This window comes from Phytophthora sojae (assembly GCF_000149755.1).
Source record: "Phytophthora sojae unplaced genomic scaffold PHYSOscaffold_11, whole genome shotgun sequence".
NCBI lineage: Eukaryota > Oomycota > Peronosporomycetes > Peronosporales > Peronosporaceae > Phytophthora > Phytophthora sojae.
Genome location: NW_009258125.1, coordinates 239,344 through 255,051, shown reverse-complemented (window position 1 = coordinate 255,051; position 15,708 = coordinate 239,344). Strand labels below are relative to the sequence as shown.

The 15,708-nt window shown below is 54.3% G+C and overlaps 8 protein-coding genes across 8 annotated transcripts; 2 read left to right on the top strand and 6 right to left on the bottom strand.

Annotated features, from left to right (window-relative positions):
- Window positions 1-309: 309 nt before the first annotated feature.
- On the bottom strand, window positions 310-804 carry PHYSODRAFT_527304 (hypothetical protein; the record flags this gene model as incomplete). Its single annotated transcript, XM_009537751.1, has 1 exon — window positions 310-804. The coding sequence occupies one exon, from the start codon at window positions 802-804 to the stop codon at window positions 310-312; it is 495 nt and encodes a 164-aa protein (XP_009536046.1).
- Window positions 805-3,123: 2,319 nt separating this feature from the next.
- Window positions 3,124-3,519, bottom strand: PHYSODRAFT_339772 (hypothetical protein; the record flags this gene model as incomplete). The annotated part of the gene is made up of 1 exon (XM_009537750.1): window positions 3,124-3,519. One exon carries the CDS (start codon window positions 3,517-3,519, stop codon window positions 3,124-3,126), a length of 396 nt encoding a protein of 131 aa, XP_009536045.1.
- Window positions 3,520-6,004: 2,485 nt separating this feature from the next.
- On the top strand, window positions 6,005-6,589 carry PHYSODRAFT_419808 (hypothetical protein; the record flags this gene model as incomplete). Its single annotated transcript, XM_009537749.1, has 1 exon — window positions 6,005-6,589. A coding segment is annotated over one exon (585 nt), but the record flags the coding sequence as incomplete, so codon positions are not given.
- A 671-nt stretch (window positions 6,590-7,260) lies between these two features.
- Window positions 7,261-7,965, top strand: PHYSODRAFT_306040 (hypothetical protein; the record flags this gene model as incomplete). Its single annotated transcript, XM_009537748.1, has 2 exons — window positions 7,261-7,437; window positions 7,525-7,965. The coding sequence occupies 2 exons, from the start codon at window positions 7,261-7,263 to the stop codon at window positions 7,963-7,965; spliced, it is 618 nt and encodes a 205-aa protein (XP_009536043.1).
- Window positions 7,966-8,797: 832 nt separating this feature from the next.
- On the bottom strand, window positions 8,798-9,658 carry PHYSODRAFT_385900 (hypothetical protein; the record flags this gene model as incomplete). Its single annotated transcript, XM_009537747.1, has 1 exon — window positions 8,798-9,658. A coding segment is annotated over one exon (861 nt), but the record flags the coding sequence as incomplete, so codon positions are not given.
- Window positions 9,659-10,055: 397 nt separating this feature from the next.
- PHYSODRAFT_348084 (hypothetical protein) lies at window positions 10,056-11,020 on the bottom strand (the record flags this gene model as incomplete). Its single annotated transcript, XM_009538444.1, has 3 exons — window positions 10,056-10,465; window positions 10,512-10,736; window positions 10,814-11,020. The coding sequence occupies 3 exons, from the start codon at window positions 11,018-11,020 to the stop codon at window positions 10,193-10,195; spliced, it is 705 nt and encodes a 234-aa protein (XP_009536739.1). The 3' UTR covers window positions 10,056-10,192.
- Window positions 11,021-11,310: 290 nt separating this feature from the next.
- PHYSODRAFT_526592 (hypothetical protein) lies at window positions 11,311-13,044 on the bottom strand (the record flags this gene model as incomplete). The annotated part of the gene is made up of 1 exon (XM_009538443.1): window positions 11,311-13,044. The coding sequence occupies one exon, from the start codon at window positions 13,042-13,044 to the stop codon at window positions 11,311-11,313; it is 1,734 nt and encodes a 577-aa protein (XP_009536738.1).
- Window positions 13,045-13,214: 170 nt separating this feature from the next.
- PHYSODRAFT_526133 (hypothetical protein) lies at window positions 13,215-14,081 on the bottom strand (the record flags this gene model as incomplete). The annotated part of the gene is made up of 1 exon (XM_009538445.1): window positions 13,215-14,081. The coding sequence occupies one exon, from the start codon at window positions 14,079-14,081 to the stop codon at window positions 13,215-13,217; it is 867 nt and encodes a 288-aa protein (XP_009536740.1).
- Between the last annotated feature and the right edge of the window lie 1,627 nt (window positions 14,082-15,708).

The window sequence follows — 15,708 nt, the reverse complement described above, 5'->3', positions numbered from 1 at the left end:
GCTAATTTGAAGCCTAACAGTGTTAGAATCTCACTTTTGTGCCGTCACTTCAAATCACCAGGGGTATATTTTTGTTTTTTTTTAGAAAATTTGATATCTGGATGTAAGTAAGTTACTTAAAGTAACATTTTGAATGAACTGTGGACATAAGTATCATAATGATCGACTACAACCTTGGGCTGCCTATTCTTGCTCAGCAGGCAGATCCGCAGTAGCTTTGTGCTTCTTGTTCTTTTGCGTCTTCTTCGCTGCAGTAGCCCTCTTATTTGCTGGGTTCTTTTTCGTCGCAACAGCCTCCGTGATACCGCGCTAGTCTTGGCTAGCCTTAGCCGCCACGGCCATTGCCGCGCGATGCTCACGTCGTGCTTGTTTCCGTGACTTGGCATCTTCTCCTTCCTGTTCGCTAGGCTTGGCGTAGAGGGGATCGCTCTGAAATTCAGCAGGAACGTAGGGCCTGATGTTGTGGTACATCTGCGCAATTTTCTCGGTGTTGCGGACAGGAGGGGACAGCGTCTCGATATGGTCCGTCATCATCCGCTGCACCTTCTCCTTCGTGGTGAAAATCCCGTCAATTTGACGGCTCAAACTAATCTCTACAGGTTCGCTCTCGGGGCCTTTCTTGCAGACAACGACGCCCGCCTGCGATGCGTCCATCGTGAAAATCTGGAACTTCTGGATGCCGTCAAGTCGTTTGTACAATTCGGTGAGAATAGGTTTGTAGGACTTGAACGCTGAGCTTCCGCGAGGCAGATGCACCGTGATTGAGCTCTTGGACGCCGAACTAACAGCCTCTACGAGCTGCATGCGTGTTGAGCCGGTTACCATGCGCCTTGATCGACATGTTACCGTCTCGGATGCGCATCTTGTAGCGCTGCAAGGTAATGGGGACTACTCCATAGCAAAGCGCGAAAGTGGGTCGGCACACATTACCTACGTAGGGAAGGATGTACGGAAACTTCTCACGGTCACCCCGTCCTCTCGTACGCTCAACCGTGGGGGTCTGCATCAACACAGCCAGGAGCGTGTACAAGCTCGTGGTGCGCTCTTGCTTCGTCATCTGGTCCAGCGAGCACAGCAAGAACTCCAACTCACGAGCCTTGCCCTTGATGCACTCGTTCTCACACGCGTCCGCATGAATCACCTCAGTCACACGGGCTCGAGGACTCGCGTCATTCAAAAAGATACTAATATCCTCTTCATCTTCGGCTTCACTGCTCGCGCTCTCTGCTGTGAGCGGTTCCTCGTCGTCGCTGGGCGACGCCTCCGAATCAGGCGTAAAGTCGTCGTCGCTGCTGTCCTCGTTCACCTCACTCTCACTGGTAGCAGTGGGATCGACACCACAGACAGAATCGTCGGCAGAATCAGGCTCTTCGTCTGCTTCGCGACGCCGAGCAGCAAGGGGTGCCGTGGCCGACAGAGTCAGCGCCGTGGAGGGGGACGTTGTGGCCGGCGGAGTCAGCGCCTGGGAGGGCGATGTCGTGGCTGGCGGACCCGACGTCGCGGCTGGCGGACTCGGAGCCGTGGCTGGCGGGCTTGGCGCCGAGGTGGCCGGTGGCGAAGCTGAGAGAGGCAGCGCTGGAGGTTGCGCAGGCTGCGCAGTTGGCGCTGCAGCGCGCGAGGTCGGTGCTGTCGGCGTCGTGGGTGGTGTCTGCATGGCTGTAGGTAGTGGTCCGAGTGGCTTTTCGAAATGGTATCCGTGCCGATACACACCCTTCAAATTTTTGAAAATCAAAACTCCTCGTTTTCTCATGACTTCGTTTAGTTACGATTTTGAACCTGGCCTCTTTTAAGGCGATTATCTCGATAACTCTAAATGGTGGATAAGTAACATTTTTGTTGCCGTTGTCTCATATGAAACCCAAATGTCTGAATTTGCGAGCGAGTGTCTTGCTGGTGTCGATCCCTGGACCGTCGACGCTGCTCGGACTGTACGCTATTGCTAGACTTTCTTAATGAGCTTTAACTAACTGGGTTGCTCAGACGTCCTCGTGCCTGAATCTACTGCTATCTTCGTCCATGTAGTCTTGTATGCATGTACCGCTGATCCTTGGTACATGGTACTTGAAGTACTTGCTTGTACTTTGCCTCTGCAGGAAGCTAGATAGTGATCCAGTGATCGACATCCAGCAGGGCGCTAGCTCGCAGCTCGCCCTCCACATCCCACGTACGCAAAATGAACTTCTCGATTGTCCCTAAGACCGCAATTTAAGGAAAACTACAATTGGTCTAGCCTTAGTGCATACTTAAGTATAGCGGTAGCTGGTGGGCCGAAGATCGGCGTGGACTTCTTCTCATATGCTTTGGTTGCTGTTGGCTCACTGACGTTCGGCCTGATTAGACTGAATGATATCCTGTGAAGCTTGCTGGTCCGAGAGTTGGTACCGTTTGGACGCTTTGCTTGCGTTGGGTGCGCTGGTTGGGCCCATGGTGATTGCGTTGCTATCTCGTGAGTCGCCTGTATGACAGTGTTGGTACCATGGAGAGACTATTGGTGCTGACGGATCCACCGAGTGTGTACTCTATCGTTTGGCTGAGTTATTAACTCGCGGGGGCAGGGGTGTTCATCAAGTCGGACGGCCCGGGCAGCTAGAGTACAAGCCGGATTAGCATGACTGACAGTTAACCTGACAGCAGGGTTGAAGTTTTTGTCCAGTATGGTTTTTCATTTGCAATATCCCCTTTAATACAAAATACATTTATTTTCCGTTTGAATATTTAATTGTAGAGTTTTTCTAAAACCTTGTTTTCTGTAGGGTCTTTTCTAGGTCCCATTTGGAGGCTGATTTTATTTCGGTCCTGTTTAGGTCCTACGGACCAAAAAAGACCAGACCTGCATAAGACCTGTTTAAAAATCTTCCCACCAACCATGTCCGTTGTGAGTCAAGAGGCTTGAGGTCTCGGTGGTTACCGTCAATAGTTTTGGCTCAAGACGATTATTTCACACCAATATTCCTTTAAGAGTATCTCTAACGTAGTGCAAAGTGATAGTTTCACAGTTCTTCAAAGGACTAAAGCGACATATTTCTGTTGTAGTATGTAGGCGTTGGATGGTCTGCCTAAGACTCTCCCACTCTATTCGAAATGTCGGGTAAATAAATATCTTAATTCGTCATCACCGCTTCTTCACTGCCGGAGTCGACGCGTCGAGCGGGAGGGTTCCGTCCTGGTGCTAAACAGCCCGTTCAACCACCTCTTCATCTTCTGCCAGACTCCGTTGCCGTTGAAAGTCGTCACGGTCACCATCTCGACGCCCCCCGATGGTCCGTTGATTGGGATCGCGCCTGCGCCAGTAGCACGCGCTGCCGCTCCGGTATTCACTCCCGCGCCTCGCTCTTCGTCATTCGCTGCGAGGTTGGTCAGCTCCAGCTTGGAGTTGGTGGATTTAGAGGGTGCGTTGTTCGCAGCTCCGTTGGTGACGATGACCGTCGTCTTGACTCCGCATTTGCTAGCAGCATCGACCGCGTTGCTGCTTGCGAGTAGCACCAGCATGGTCACGAAGAGCAGTTGGATGAGCTGCATGTTGTTTCTTGGTTGGAGGGTGTTGGCCAATGGGCTCGAATTGGAGAATGAGAAGCCTGTGCACTGCGGCATCTTCAGACGTTACGCCGGAGCCATTGGTCTCCCGACGTAAGCAATCGGTGCAGGCACCCTCGGAACACGGTTCTGTGGAATCCAATCCTTGGATCCAAATGTACAAACGACTGCAGCTTTCGCAGAGTGATTGGTTGCCCGAAGGAACAACTCGACCGTAAACGTTTTCGTTGGCTGGTAGGCGTCTGCATATAAACACGTTCCGAAGTTCGAACGCTTCGAACACTTCAGGATTTCGATGCGATCTGTCAATTCACGAAATAAGGGAAAACGTCAAAAGGTGTATGAATTTGAAACGTTTTGTCAAAAGCGGTTAACTCGTGTCATTAGGTTATGCTAGGTTGTCGGTATGACAGTATGTGTATGTGGTTCCAAGCGCACTAAGGTGCATGATAAAGCTGCATCAGCAACGAATGCGGTGACTGGTGTGTGGGCTTAGATCCAAATCCATAAAACCCGGGGTTAGGAAGGCTTCTACCTGATGCAACTAGCCCGGTTCGTGGTGTCCATGACTTTGATAGCGAATTGTACGGCTGAGGGACTATTGCGCTTTGCATCCAGTTTGCCCTCCTAATTAGTGCACTAGTTAGTGCTCGTACTTAGTGGTAAATCATGGAGGTTATGAATGCAAGTTGCTCAAGTGGTGCTTCGAGCCCGATTTGGCTCGGAAATGGCACTTTCTAAAGGTGCCAAACGGATGCTAATCCATGCTGGATGTGCTGAATCATGCAGGAGATGGCGTTTGCGCACTACTTAGTGCTCATTGACCATCCACGACTTACAGCAATTCGTACTCGAGTACGATTTATAGATAAGTCGTGCTCGATAAGTCGTACGAGTTACAGTCCGAAGCGCCAAAAAGTATGCAAAGCACAATACAATGAACGTCGTTATCCATTGTAGCCAGGCCTCAGCGTTGCCACAGTTCTACGATACCACCACTCTCCCCCGGTTGGGGGCTCTCACTAGAGCTCCTTCACCTCCGAAATTTAGATGCAAAACCTACCTGGTATAGCCATGCTATATACGCTTGCGGTTTGCGTTGGTAGTTCCTTGTAGCTGCAATAGCGAAGTTGTCGAGTACAGTTGCTCTATATGCTATTATTAGTTGACCGTGTTCGCTACGAGCGTGTCGTTAATAAACTACTGTCCTTGGAAGCTCGATCCTGGGTCTGTATGACCCGAAATACCGCGGCAACCAAAACGTGTCAGTACGTGTATGAAGACATGACGCGACGTGACGCCCACGACCACTACACCTATTGACAAACGTTTTCCCAACGCATACACCTTTTGACGTTTTCCCCGCAATCATACAAATCCAACACCGAGCAGCACAGCTGTGGGTCTGTCTCACTCGAGTAGCTGGGGGTCGTCAAGAGCACAGCGTGAAGCCCCGACTAAGAAGAGTGACGTGCGTGTCCACGTCCGGATTCCATTTGTATTCGAAGTGCTGGGTTTCAGCAGTATTGCCGCTTGCAAATACTTTGCCCTCTAAAATAGACCTCTAAAATAGATCATGCCTGTCTCTTAATATGAGTGGACACGAGATAGGCGAGGGCTGATTTAGCTTTATGCTTTGCTGGGGGCCGCTTTTGGGCCCAGAAACTCGGTTTGGCCCGTCTAGAATGGCATTTCTGCGTTTCCAAGTCGTACAAAAGCGCCTTGGTCGAGAAAACAGAGCCCCAAGCTCGGATCTTAGACCGTACTGGCGAGATATATAAATCAGACCTAGGTCTTAATTAAGAGCTGGCTGGATTAAAATCGAGATTATTAACGAGATAATAAGCATGCGTTGGCCAAAATATCTGCAAACGGCAATAACGAGTGCGGACAACGTGGAGTGGATCCCGAGAAACTAGCGATACACCTAAATGTGCCACGCTGAAAGAACGCATTATTACTTTTAGTCTTGATCGAGTTGTTACTTGGACAACCTGTACGTAGGTTAACAAACTTGGCTAGAATCCTACAGGACGTCTTTCACCGTCGTTGACTGTATATGTATCGCCGATGGCACGAGCAGCTCAAACCTTCTTGCTGTTCCCTTCTTGATTCATGCTCTTTCCTAAGACGATACTTGTCTTCAGAGTACTGCCGTACGACGTTGCGTCTTACGTTTTCCAATCAACGCAGTTTGGCACTATCTTGATTTTTGTATACAGCTGACTACATTGCTAATTGTCCACTGGAACGTAAGACAGTTTGTCGTACACGTATTTGTCTCGTACCATTGGCTGAAAGCCTATTCAGTTCGTACAGCACCCCGAAGAGCAGACCCCTCCCCATCCTCCACTCAGCCGTCCTTCCCATGCCTCCAGCCACGTCCGCAGAGCAGCCATCCCCCACAGGCATCAGCACTGCCGTCGGGCAGCCAACCAACAGCGGCATGGATCCCTCATCTCGCGCCAGTGACGCTCTTAGTGCCGAGAATGTACGCCGCGCGTGTACGACCTCGAGAACGCAGCGTGCATACCGCAGCTATCGCCACGGGATAGCTGCGTGGATCCGCGAGTCTAAGGCCGATGCAGACCGGTATTTCGAGCCTGGTGGCGAAATTGACATCTCCATGTTCACTCCCAAAGATTTCGAGGCGTTTTTGCTAGCTACGATGAATGCCACTGAGAAGAAGCTGAAGGTGACCACACTCAGTGGTTATAGGAGCGCAGTCAAGGACATTTACCGACAGAAGAAGCTTCCTCTCCCTGCTGCGTACATGGACGATATGAAGACTTTTTTCGCTGGGCTCAAGCGCATCGAGGCGGAGCGCAACCAAGGAAGTGCCGGCGAGGCAAAAATGGCGGGGAAAATGGCGCTACCGTACTCTGTGTACGAGCGAGTGTGTAAGCAAATGCTCGTGCTAAATGACGGTGGGTTTGCCCACCGATTTCTGACGGTGCAGTGGAATCTGATGTGCCGATCTCAGTCGGTCGAAACTATTCACACCGGGCACATGAGTAACGAAGACGACAGCATCGGCTTCGTCTTTCATAAGAGCAAGGCGAATCAAGATGGTAAAGGACCAAAAGACCCCCGACACGTCTACGCCAACCCATTTGCTCCATGGACATGTTGCATCACCGCGCTAGGGGTCTATTGGGCGTGCTACCTCGCCAAGGCACCGGTCCGCTGTTCCCAGGCTCCCTGCAACGCAACCGGTTTCGCAAGGCATTTGCCCGCGCCTTGGGAAATGCTGACGACGAAAAAAACTATGGAACTCATTCGGTGAGAAAGGGTGTAGCTACGTTCGCGTGCAACGGGAGTACGGGAGGCCCGTCCATCGTGAGCGTGTGTCTGCGCTGCGGGTGGTCTCTTGGAGGTGTCCAAGACCGCTACTTTCGGTATGAAGCCGCTGGAGACCAATTTCTGGGCCGTGTTGTGGCAGGTTTGCCACTGAACAGCGCCGGTTTTGCTATACTACCGCCCCACTTCAAAGATAATACCGACCCAGTCGTGCGTGAAGGTGTGAAGAGCATGTTTCCAGCGCTGGGTTTTGACTCTAGCCTGTTATCAGTCCTCAAGCTCTGCTTAGCGTCGCTGGTGTTTCACAGCGATTTTCTACTGTCCCAACTCCCCACCACGCATTCGCTACGTGGTACATCGATTTTCCGATCCAAAGATTTAAGGGAGCAGCTCCGATCGCGGCTTGTACAAGTGGATTCTCCGTGGATGACTGCTACCGGTATCCCACCTCAGGTGGTCATGTTTGGGCTACAAGAAGAGATTCGGGCTACAGTGTGCGCTCTACCAGAATCTATGGCTGCTAGATTTGCTCAATTACTGGAAGAGAACGGGATCTGTGGCGGGGGTGTTACTCAGCAGCAGCTCGAAGCAACATTGCGCCGCGTAATGGGGGAGAATAATCAGACGCAACAGCAAATTGCTGCAAGTCGACCCGGTGGCGATGCACCACGCACCACGGTTCACTTCTAGCCAAGCGATGGTAAATTGCACACTCTCCCAGAATCGTTTGAGTTTCCTAGCACTGATGTGCTACATGCGTGGCATTTATGGTGGTTTGGGAACGAAGATGCTGGGCAGCCTCCGTTCAAGTCAGTGAGCACGCGTGATCTGTCAACGAGGAAGAAGCGCCAAACGTATTCCGAGTGGCGTGTGATGATGCAGCACATCTCAACGGCAATCGAGCGCGCAACAGGCACGCCGCCTCCTTCCTCCAAGACAGAGCAGCAAGCTGCCATGCTCTGCATCGCTGGTGTCAACAGTCTGCAGCTCAAGACTAGCCGTCATACCCGCCGACCAACCCAACTGAAAGTCACGACTATGCTGTGTCTAGTTAGAGAGGCAGAGCACGCCGACAACGCAAACGCTCGTACTATAGAATTTAGTCGCCGGAAACGGAGCAAGAGAGACTAAGACCAACTTACCAGCGCGCAGTCGCTGTCGTCTTCACCTCAGTACAATACTGTAGCAGCAGCTCGTATTAGCCAATCCAATCCCTAGATTTGCTCTATCGTCAAACTGTCTTACGAATGCTCGACACAAGTGAGTGAAGTTGCAAGCAGGTTTTGGGAACTTCCGGTGGAACGAGAGCCACCGCGTACCGGTGTTACTATGCCTGTTGCGTAATTTTGTCTGTAGTCAAATAGCAACCGCAGCACTTCGATGCCACAAGCCAAATCCACTTTCAAAACTATGCAAGGGCTAAAGACTTCCTATAGTGTTGCACCTTTCAGATGCAATTGCATGGCGTTTATGGCGGGCTTCCATGTTACCGCGCTAATACGAGTAATTAGCGAAGAAGAAGAAAGTGTCTGCTGATTGAGTCATTCTCCAAAATGATGCTGCTAGTTGGATTAAGGTCGCTTTGTACATGCTGCTTCATTGCCCGCAAACTATTGACGTCTGCCTACCCATTGTTGGCTTTTCGTACCCCACTCGGCGTCAAGGGCGGCAGTGAAGTAGTCGCAGCAGTACCATTACTAGTAGTCGTCTTTGCCTGCGGCGGGCCTGGTGACGGCGACAATAGCCCAAAGCCGCTCAAGAATCTGGGCGTTGTACCCGTGCATTCGAACGACATGCCGCCGAGCTCCGAGCCCAGCGGCGACGGCAGCATCGACCCGAACGTGAGACCCGTTGTCGCTAGTAGATGCAGATTGGGCTCGGCACTTGTGCTCGGTCCTGTCGAGTTCCCACTGAAGGACACCCCAGCCGATACGTTCAACGCTCTTGGGTGCAGTCGCAGCCGCACAGCCAACGTCTCCAGCACCACCTGAGGATCCGACTGCTGGGCTGCCAGTAAACCGTTGAGTACTTCCAGCGCCTGCTCCTTAGCAAACAAAGGTTGGGTGCGTTGCGGCGGTAGTCTCCCGTTCGAGCTCGTGAACGCCGCCACGGCCGACGCGATGCCTGCCAGCAAGTCTGCGGGCGCTTCAGGCGGCACGAAGACTTCCGCCATGGCGTTCACCAGGATCTGCTCTTCGGCTGGGGTCAGCGTCACGACGCTGTCGAGTACCCGAGGCGACGTCATTTGCGACGCCAACCGCCCGCTCTCTCCAATAGCTGCGGCCTTCGTGGACAGCGGAAGACCAGAATGGCGCGGGAACTGACCGAAGTGCATGGTCACATGCTGCCCGCTCTCGATCCGCGCGACGTCGTAGCAGAGCTTCTGGTAGCGCTCTTTCAGGTCCACGGGGCTCTTGCCTGGCAGTCGAGACGCCATGAGCTCCCACGGATAGCACACCGAGGACGTGCTGAAGGCCGCCAGCATGTTCTCGAACGCCGCGTCCTCGTCGGGCGTCCAGCGCTGGTCCACGCTCTGCATGAACTGCCGCTCCTGGCGCTTCTGGACGTTGAGCTGCTGCAGCTGAGCGAAGTACAGACGCGCGTGGAACACGACCTGCGCGATGTCCCGAGTGCCGACTGCCGTAGTGATGGACTGCCACGCCTGCATGAGACTGACGCATTGGCCGCCTCCGAACTGCTCCAGCGCCTGCAGGAACCGCTGGTGCTCATCCGCAGCCCACGGAGACTCGTCCTGCTGCTGGTTCGAGACGACGCTGAACGAGCTGTAGGTGGGCGTCGACCCCGGAGTCCACTTCTTGCCCATCGGAGATCGGAGCTGAGGAAGAATCAAAAGAGCGGCTCGGGTGATGAATGCAGAAGAGTGGAGAACAGTCGAAGTCAAGTCGGAGTCGCGACCCAACAAGGCGGAAACTGCCGTGCTCCAACGGAATAACGGACGCCAACGGACGGGTTTCCAGCGAGAAGAAACGGATGAACGCACTCAGCTGACGAGAGGATATGCTAGTGGAATTTTGAGAGGCGAGGCCGGCATGGAGTTGCCCTTGTGCAGGCTCTGTTTTTTTGCAGTCTTCATTGCCGTCAGAACATGGATACTTTTTTATACTTTTTTATGCTTAGAAGATCGTGGGCTTCGTTCCTAGAATACTAGAACTCCAAAGCAACATGCTCGGCAATAATCTAAGCCTTAACTCGTGCGTCCTAGACATCGGCAGCGCTCAGATCTTGCCCGCAATGACGGCAGAAGTGATCGGTCGACAAAACATCCCCACTACAACTTCCACATGATCGCTTAGTTACGATCGCTGCTGCAGGATATGAAGATGGGGGCTCGCTGCAGTTACCGCAAAAGTTGAACTCGATGGGCATACTCGCTGTACAATACGAGCACATCCGCAGTCTCGACCTCCACTGGCACTTGTTGGTTGTCAACATTAGCCAGATGCACGTCCAAGCCCTCGGTCTCGAGCATTATCGGGTTCGTTTGGACGGAGCCGTAGAAGCCCAAGTCGAAACATTCTTGAAGATCGAAGTCCACCTCGTCCCTGGGGATATACCACGCAGGAACCACCGGCACCTTTGCCTTGGACAGAGACACCACCTTGTTGTAAGGCTTGGCCAACAACTCCACTTCGGGTCCAGCTTCACCATGAGTGCACCACAAGCTGCGCGATCCCCTCCTCGATCTTGTTCCCCATTCTGTGGATCTCCTCCTTCATCGCCTGGTTGTTGGCCAGGATGTCCGCTCTCTCCTGCATGGCGAGCTTCTTGTCCTCCTCCCACTCTTGCTTCCACTTCGACATCTCCGCGATGTGGGTCAGGTTCAGCAGCTTGAAGAGGTCGTCCATGCGCAAGTGGAAGTCCTGGATCTCCTCGTGAGTCTCCTGATGAATCCCTTGTTGGCCTGCCTCTTGAGGAACGCGATGAAGCTGGCGATGTTTTTGCCGTAGATCTCCAGCACGTTTTGCTCTCGAAGCACCTTGTCGTCCTTGAGCCTCAGCAGCTCCTTGTGCACGGACGTCATGCGCTTGAGCACGCGCTTGCACATTTCCTCGTTCTCCTTCATCTCCGTCACCAGCTTCCCCACAGTGCCGAGGGCAGCGACGACGACCTCGCCCACTCCGGGGACCACAAACTCGGCAACCAGCGACGCTACCTCCGTGAACATGTTGGCTCCTAAGCCAAAGTGATCCTCCCTGACGTGTCGTGCACAGCATACTGTAGCAAAATCCAAGCACCCAAACCTGAGTTGAAGTGTCCAAAGATCAGGTCGATCTCCGAACTCATTCCTGCAAAATCAGCACACGAATGGGTACGGTACCACCCCATTTGCTGATCGCGCCACGCTGCAAGTAATGCCCCCTCACCGGTATCCACACCACGTCAGCCATGACCACGATCAATAGGTTTGGTCTTGATGCGCTGTGTCCCCTACAAGCTGCTTCTTGCAGCCCATTCTCATGCGAATGCTGGATCTGCGTCCAGACGATAGCCGCAGTGGCGGCAAAAGCGGTCTGTCGAGTGCACGTTCTCCTCGCAGCTCGGACACGCGTTCTTCTGGTGTTGCGCTGCACTCGACTCCTGCCTCGTCATAGCTGTGCCGCAGTCGCCGCAGAAGGCGAACGCGACGGGCATCCTCGCCTCACAATACGCGCACACGCGCGTGCTACCGGTAGCTGCTCCAGGAGCCCTCTCCTCCTCCCCCTCCTCCCCCTCGTCCTTCTCTCTGTCTGCGAACACCTTGAGCCCGTGAATCGCGTCCTGCAGCGAGATGCGCTTACTCCAGTCCGGCTGCACCATGCGCTCCACCAGCGCCCACTCGTCGTCCTGCATGTCGGCTGGACGCGGGTACGGCTCGAGCTCGAACAGCCTCGTCATGATCTCGTCGTCGTCCAGGAGTCCGTACGGCGCCTCGCCCTGGACCGCCTCCACGATGCACATGCCGAGCGAGTAGACGTCCGAGGCGAAGCGCGGGTTGAACTGCGGGTTGGTCTCCTCGTTGGGCGGCGCCAGGCACTCGGGCGCCTTCCAGCGGATGGCCTCGGTCTGCGACTTGGCGCTGAGCCCCACCGACTGGCTGCGCACGTACGAGAAGCCAAAGTCGCAGAGCTTGGCCTTGTAGTCGCTGCCCACGAGCAGGTTGGTGCACTTGAGGTCGCCGTGCACCACCTTCTCCGCGTGCAGGTAGCCGAGCCCCAGCGCGGCCTCGTAGAAGAGCTGCCAGCGCCGCGGTCGCCCCGCGTCCAGCTCCAGGAAGTCGCTGAAGCTGCCGTGCGTGGCGTCGTCGCACACGAAGAAGGCGGGCGAGCTCACGTGGCACGCGCCGTAGAGCTTGAGCACGTGCGGGTGGTCCAGGCGTCTCCAGACGTCCACCTCCTTGTAAAACGAGCGCTTGGCCTCGGCGTCGTCCACCAGCAGGCACTTGACCACGACCTTGGCGCCGCTGCCGCTGCCGCCGCCAGTCGCGCCCTTGGCCCACGTGCCGCGGTGCACGGAGCCGTACGAGCCGCAGTCGAAGGACGCGTCCGAGTCGAAGTCCACGTCATCGCGCGGGATGAACCACTCGGGGACGTCCACGCCTGCTCCTGCTGCTGCTGCTGCTGCTGATGATGATGATGATGCCGACGGGTCCGTGGCTGCCAGGCGGCGGAGCGCGCGCTGCATGAGCTGCAAGTGCGCGGCCGCTACCTCGTCGTCGTCCGCCTCGTACCTATCGCGCTTGTGCTGCAGCTCGAACTGCAGCATGGAGAGCGCCTCTACGAAGCCGGCGCTGCTCTTCTCGGCCTCCAGCACCTGCGCGCTGTCCACCAGGTCGGCGAACTCTTGCAGCGCCGCGCGGCGGTCGCTCGTCCACTGCCGTCTCCAGTCGGTGGCAGGCACATTGTCTCGAGCCTCCTCCTGCTGCTGCTGTAGCTGGTCGAGGGCCTCGTGGAAGCCGCGCAGAGCCTCCTCCACCTTGCGGCTGTTGGCCAGGCGCTTGACGAAGCTCGACTCGCGGCGCTTGCGCAGGAACGAGGCGAAGCTGGCAATGACCACTGGCCCTGACTCTGAGGTGGTCTGTGTCTGTAGCTGTTGCTGTTGCTGTAGCTGCTGCAGCCGCTCGCAGACGTGCGCGCACATGAGCTCGTGCTCGCGCATCTGCTGGCAGAACGAGGCGGCCGCGGCCAGCGCCTCGGGATCGATGGCCGGCATGCTCAGAGTGACGAGGCAGGAGGGCAGGTATGTGGAGACTTTGAATCAAGCTTGAAGCGTGATATGTTGTGGACTGAGGTATGGCTACAACCGCCATGAATGGGTACAATCAGGCGATAAAAGAAAAAAAAACATCGGCAAGAATTCTTGTTGGCTACACGGTTGTTGCTTCACGGTGTTGCTGCCTGGGACTCACTCTCCCAAGTGGCGAGGATTTCTTGGGCGGTTCGGTCGTCGACGTATGGAGCTCGCTTGGCGAAGTAGCCGAGCACCTTGACAACGAAGTCGAGATCAAGGCGGTCGTCTGGCTCAAAGCGGCACATGCGCTTGACGAGCTCCCACTGCACTGGGGTAAGTGCATCCGGCTTCGTTGGGAGTTGCGCTCTTACAACGTGATACCGCACCACGCTATTTGGCATAGTTAGACCCCAAGGGAGCTTCCCACTGACAGCCTGGACGATGCACATTCCAAACGAGAACACGTCGGATGCAAACGTGGGGCCTTTGCCCTTCAGACACTCGGGCGCTTTCCACCGCTCGGCGCCCTGGCATTTCCCTCCATCGACCGTGTGCAAGCAACTGAGACCAAAGTCGATCAGTTTGGCTCGGCCGTCTCCTGATACCAAGATGTTGTCACACTTGAGGTCTGCGTGCACGACGCCGTGCAGGTGAAGCCCCTGTAACCCAATGGCGGCGTCTTGTAAGAGTCCCCACGTCGCCTCAACCCCAAGCCCAGTCGTAAGATACTTATCTAGGCGCCCTCCCCCCACTAGCTCGCTAACGAGCAGCTGATATCCGCCCGTGCAGGCACCAAACAAACGCGCAATATGAGGATGCCGCAAGCCATACCAGAGATTTGTTTCAACTAGCAGCGCTTGGCATTGATCCAAGTCGAACTTGTGCAACCTCTTGAGAGCAACGGGAGCCCCAAACCACAAACCACGGGCGACTGATCCAAAGGACCCAGCACTGATCTGACCATCAACAATCCTTTCCAAGTCTTCGTGGTGGATGCCCCACTTCGCGCGCAGTTGCATCGGTAGCACGCGAGCGCTGGGTGCGTGATCAACGGTCGGAACTTGGGCGCTGGTATACCTCCGCAGCCTCGGCAGAAGCTCTTCAGTTATGAGCTCCCTCGCTGCATTTTCAGCGAGGAACTCGATCGGCGGATTCTGAAAAGAAACCTGCCGCGGTTGTATCGCTGATGTGTAGTCAACGGAGCTACTACCAGTAGATAGGGAATCACCAAGCGACCCATTGTTAGAAAAGAAATCAGAATCGTCCGAAGCTCCATAGTTGTCGGAAGTAGCGTCTCGATCGCTAGAGCTTCTTTTCGGTTCATTTTCCCTCATATTCGTGGCCATCATTACTTGTAGTTGTTTTTGTTGGTCCAGGTTGAGTCGAATGCCCGACAGAGTCGGAAGGTGCTTGCCAATTGCGACTCGTACAGCAACAAACCACTTCAATCGATCCACAACTTGCTCCATTACGATACGGCGAGCTGGTTCATCACAGCACATGTCCTGGATCAACTGCCACTCTTCGTCATTGAGCGCTTCAGGTCGCAACAACTGGCGCTTTGGAGCGCAAACGGCACATGCAGGTGCTGGTGGGCATTCCTCTAACGTGAATTGTGTTTGTGTACCTAAAGCCTTAATGATGCAGACTCCCAAGCCGTATACATCAGACTCGAAACTGGTGGGATGCCCTACCGGACACATTGTCGAGGTTGATACCCCCTCTGTCGTGGGATCTTCTTCGGGTGAAAGGTCCTTGATGTGGTTGTCAATTCTGGAGCTGAGGTAAAAGCCCGACAGCTTTCCTCTCGCACCGGATCCTACAAGAATATTGCGAGCGCCTATATCTCCGTGCGCAATGTTCATGTTGTGCATGTATAGCAGACCGAGCGCCGCATCCAGCACAATTTCCCACACGTGCGTGGTTTCTGGGTTGTTGTTGTGGAGATACGAGTTTAAAACCCCGCCTTCAGCATATTCGCAGATGAAACCTTGTTTTCCATCCTGCTCATACGCCCTATACAGCGGTAGTATCGACGGGTGGCTCAGTGAGAACCAAAGATCTGCAACAGCCCGAAAACTTCGACTCGTACACTTAAATGCACCGGTAGGCTTTTCGACGCAAACTCGGGCGTCTTTCCACCAGCCCAGGTGCCTCGAGACAAGTGCCGTGGTTGAGATAGGAACAACACCAGAATCTTTCGGTAAGTCACGCATCATAACCCACTCCGGATGTCGATCGCCATCGTCCTCCACGGAATTTGCGAGGTGGCGCACAACGTCTGCGATGGTTGGTCTCATTCGAGGCTCGTACTCGCACATTTTATCCACAAGCTTCAAGTCGTCTTTACGAAGCTTGTAGAATCCTGGAGGCATTCTTCTCTGGTCGCACACTTTATACTGGATGTCTTCATCTGCTAGAGATTTACCCCACGGAGGCTGTCCGCTTACAGCGTAAATGAAGCACATACCAAATGTGTAGATATCAGACGCTAGGGTTGGCCTCTGCCCACGCAGGCACTCAGGTGCCTGCCATCGCACACTTCGATCGCGAGAAGAGCAGGGAGCAGATCCAAGCAACTCCAGGCAATATTTGAAGTCCGTAAATTGCGCTTTTCCATCACGACCGATACGAATATTAGATGGC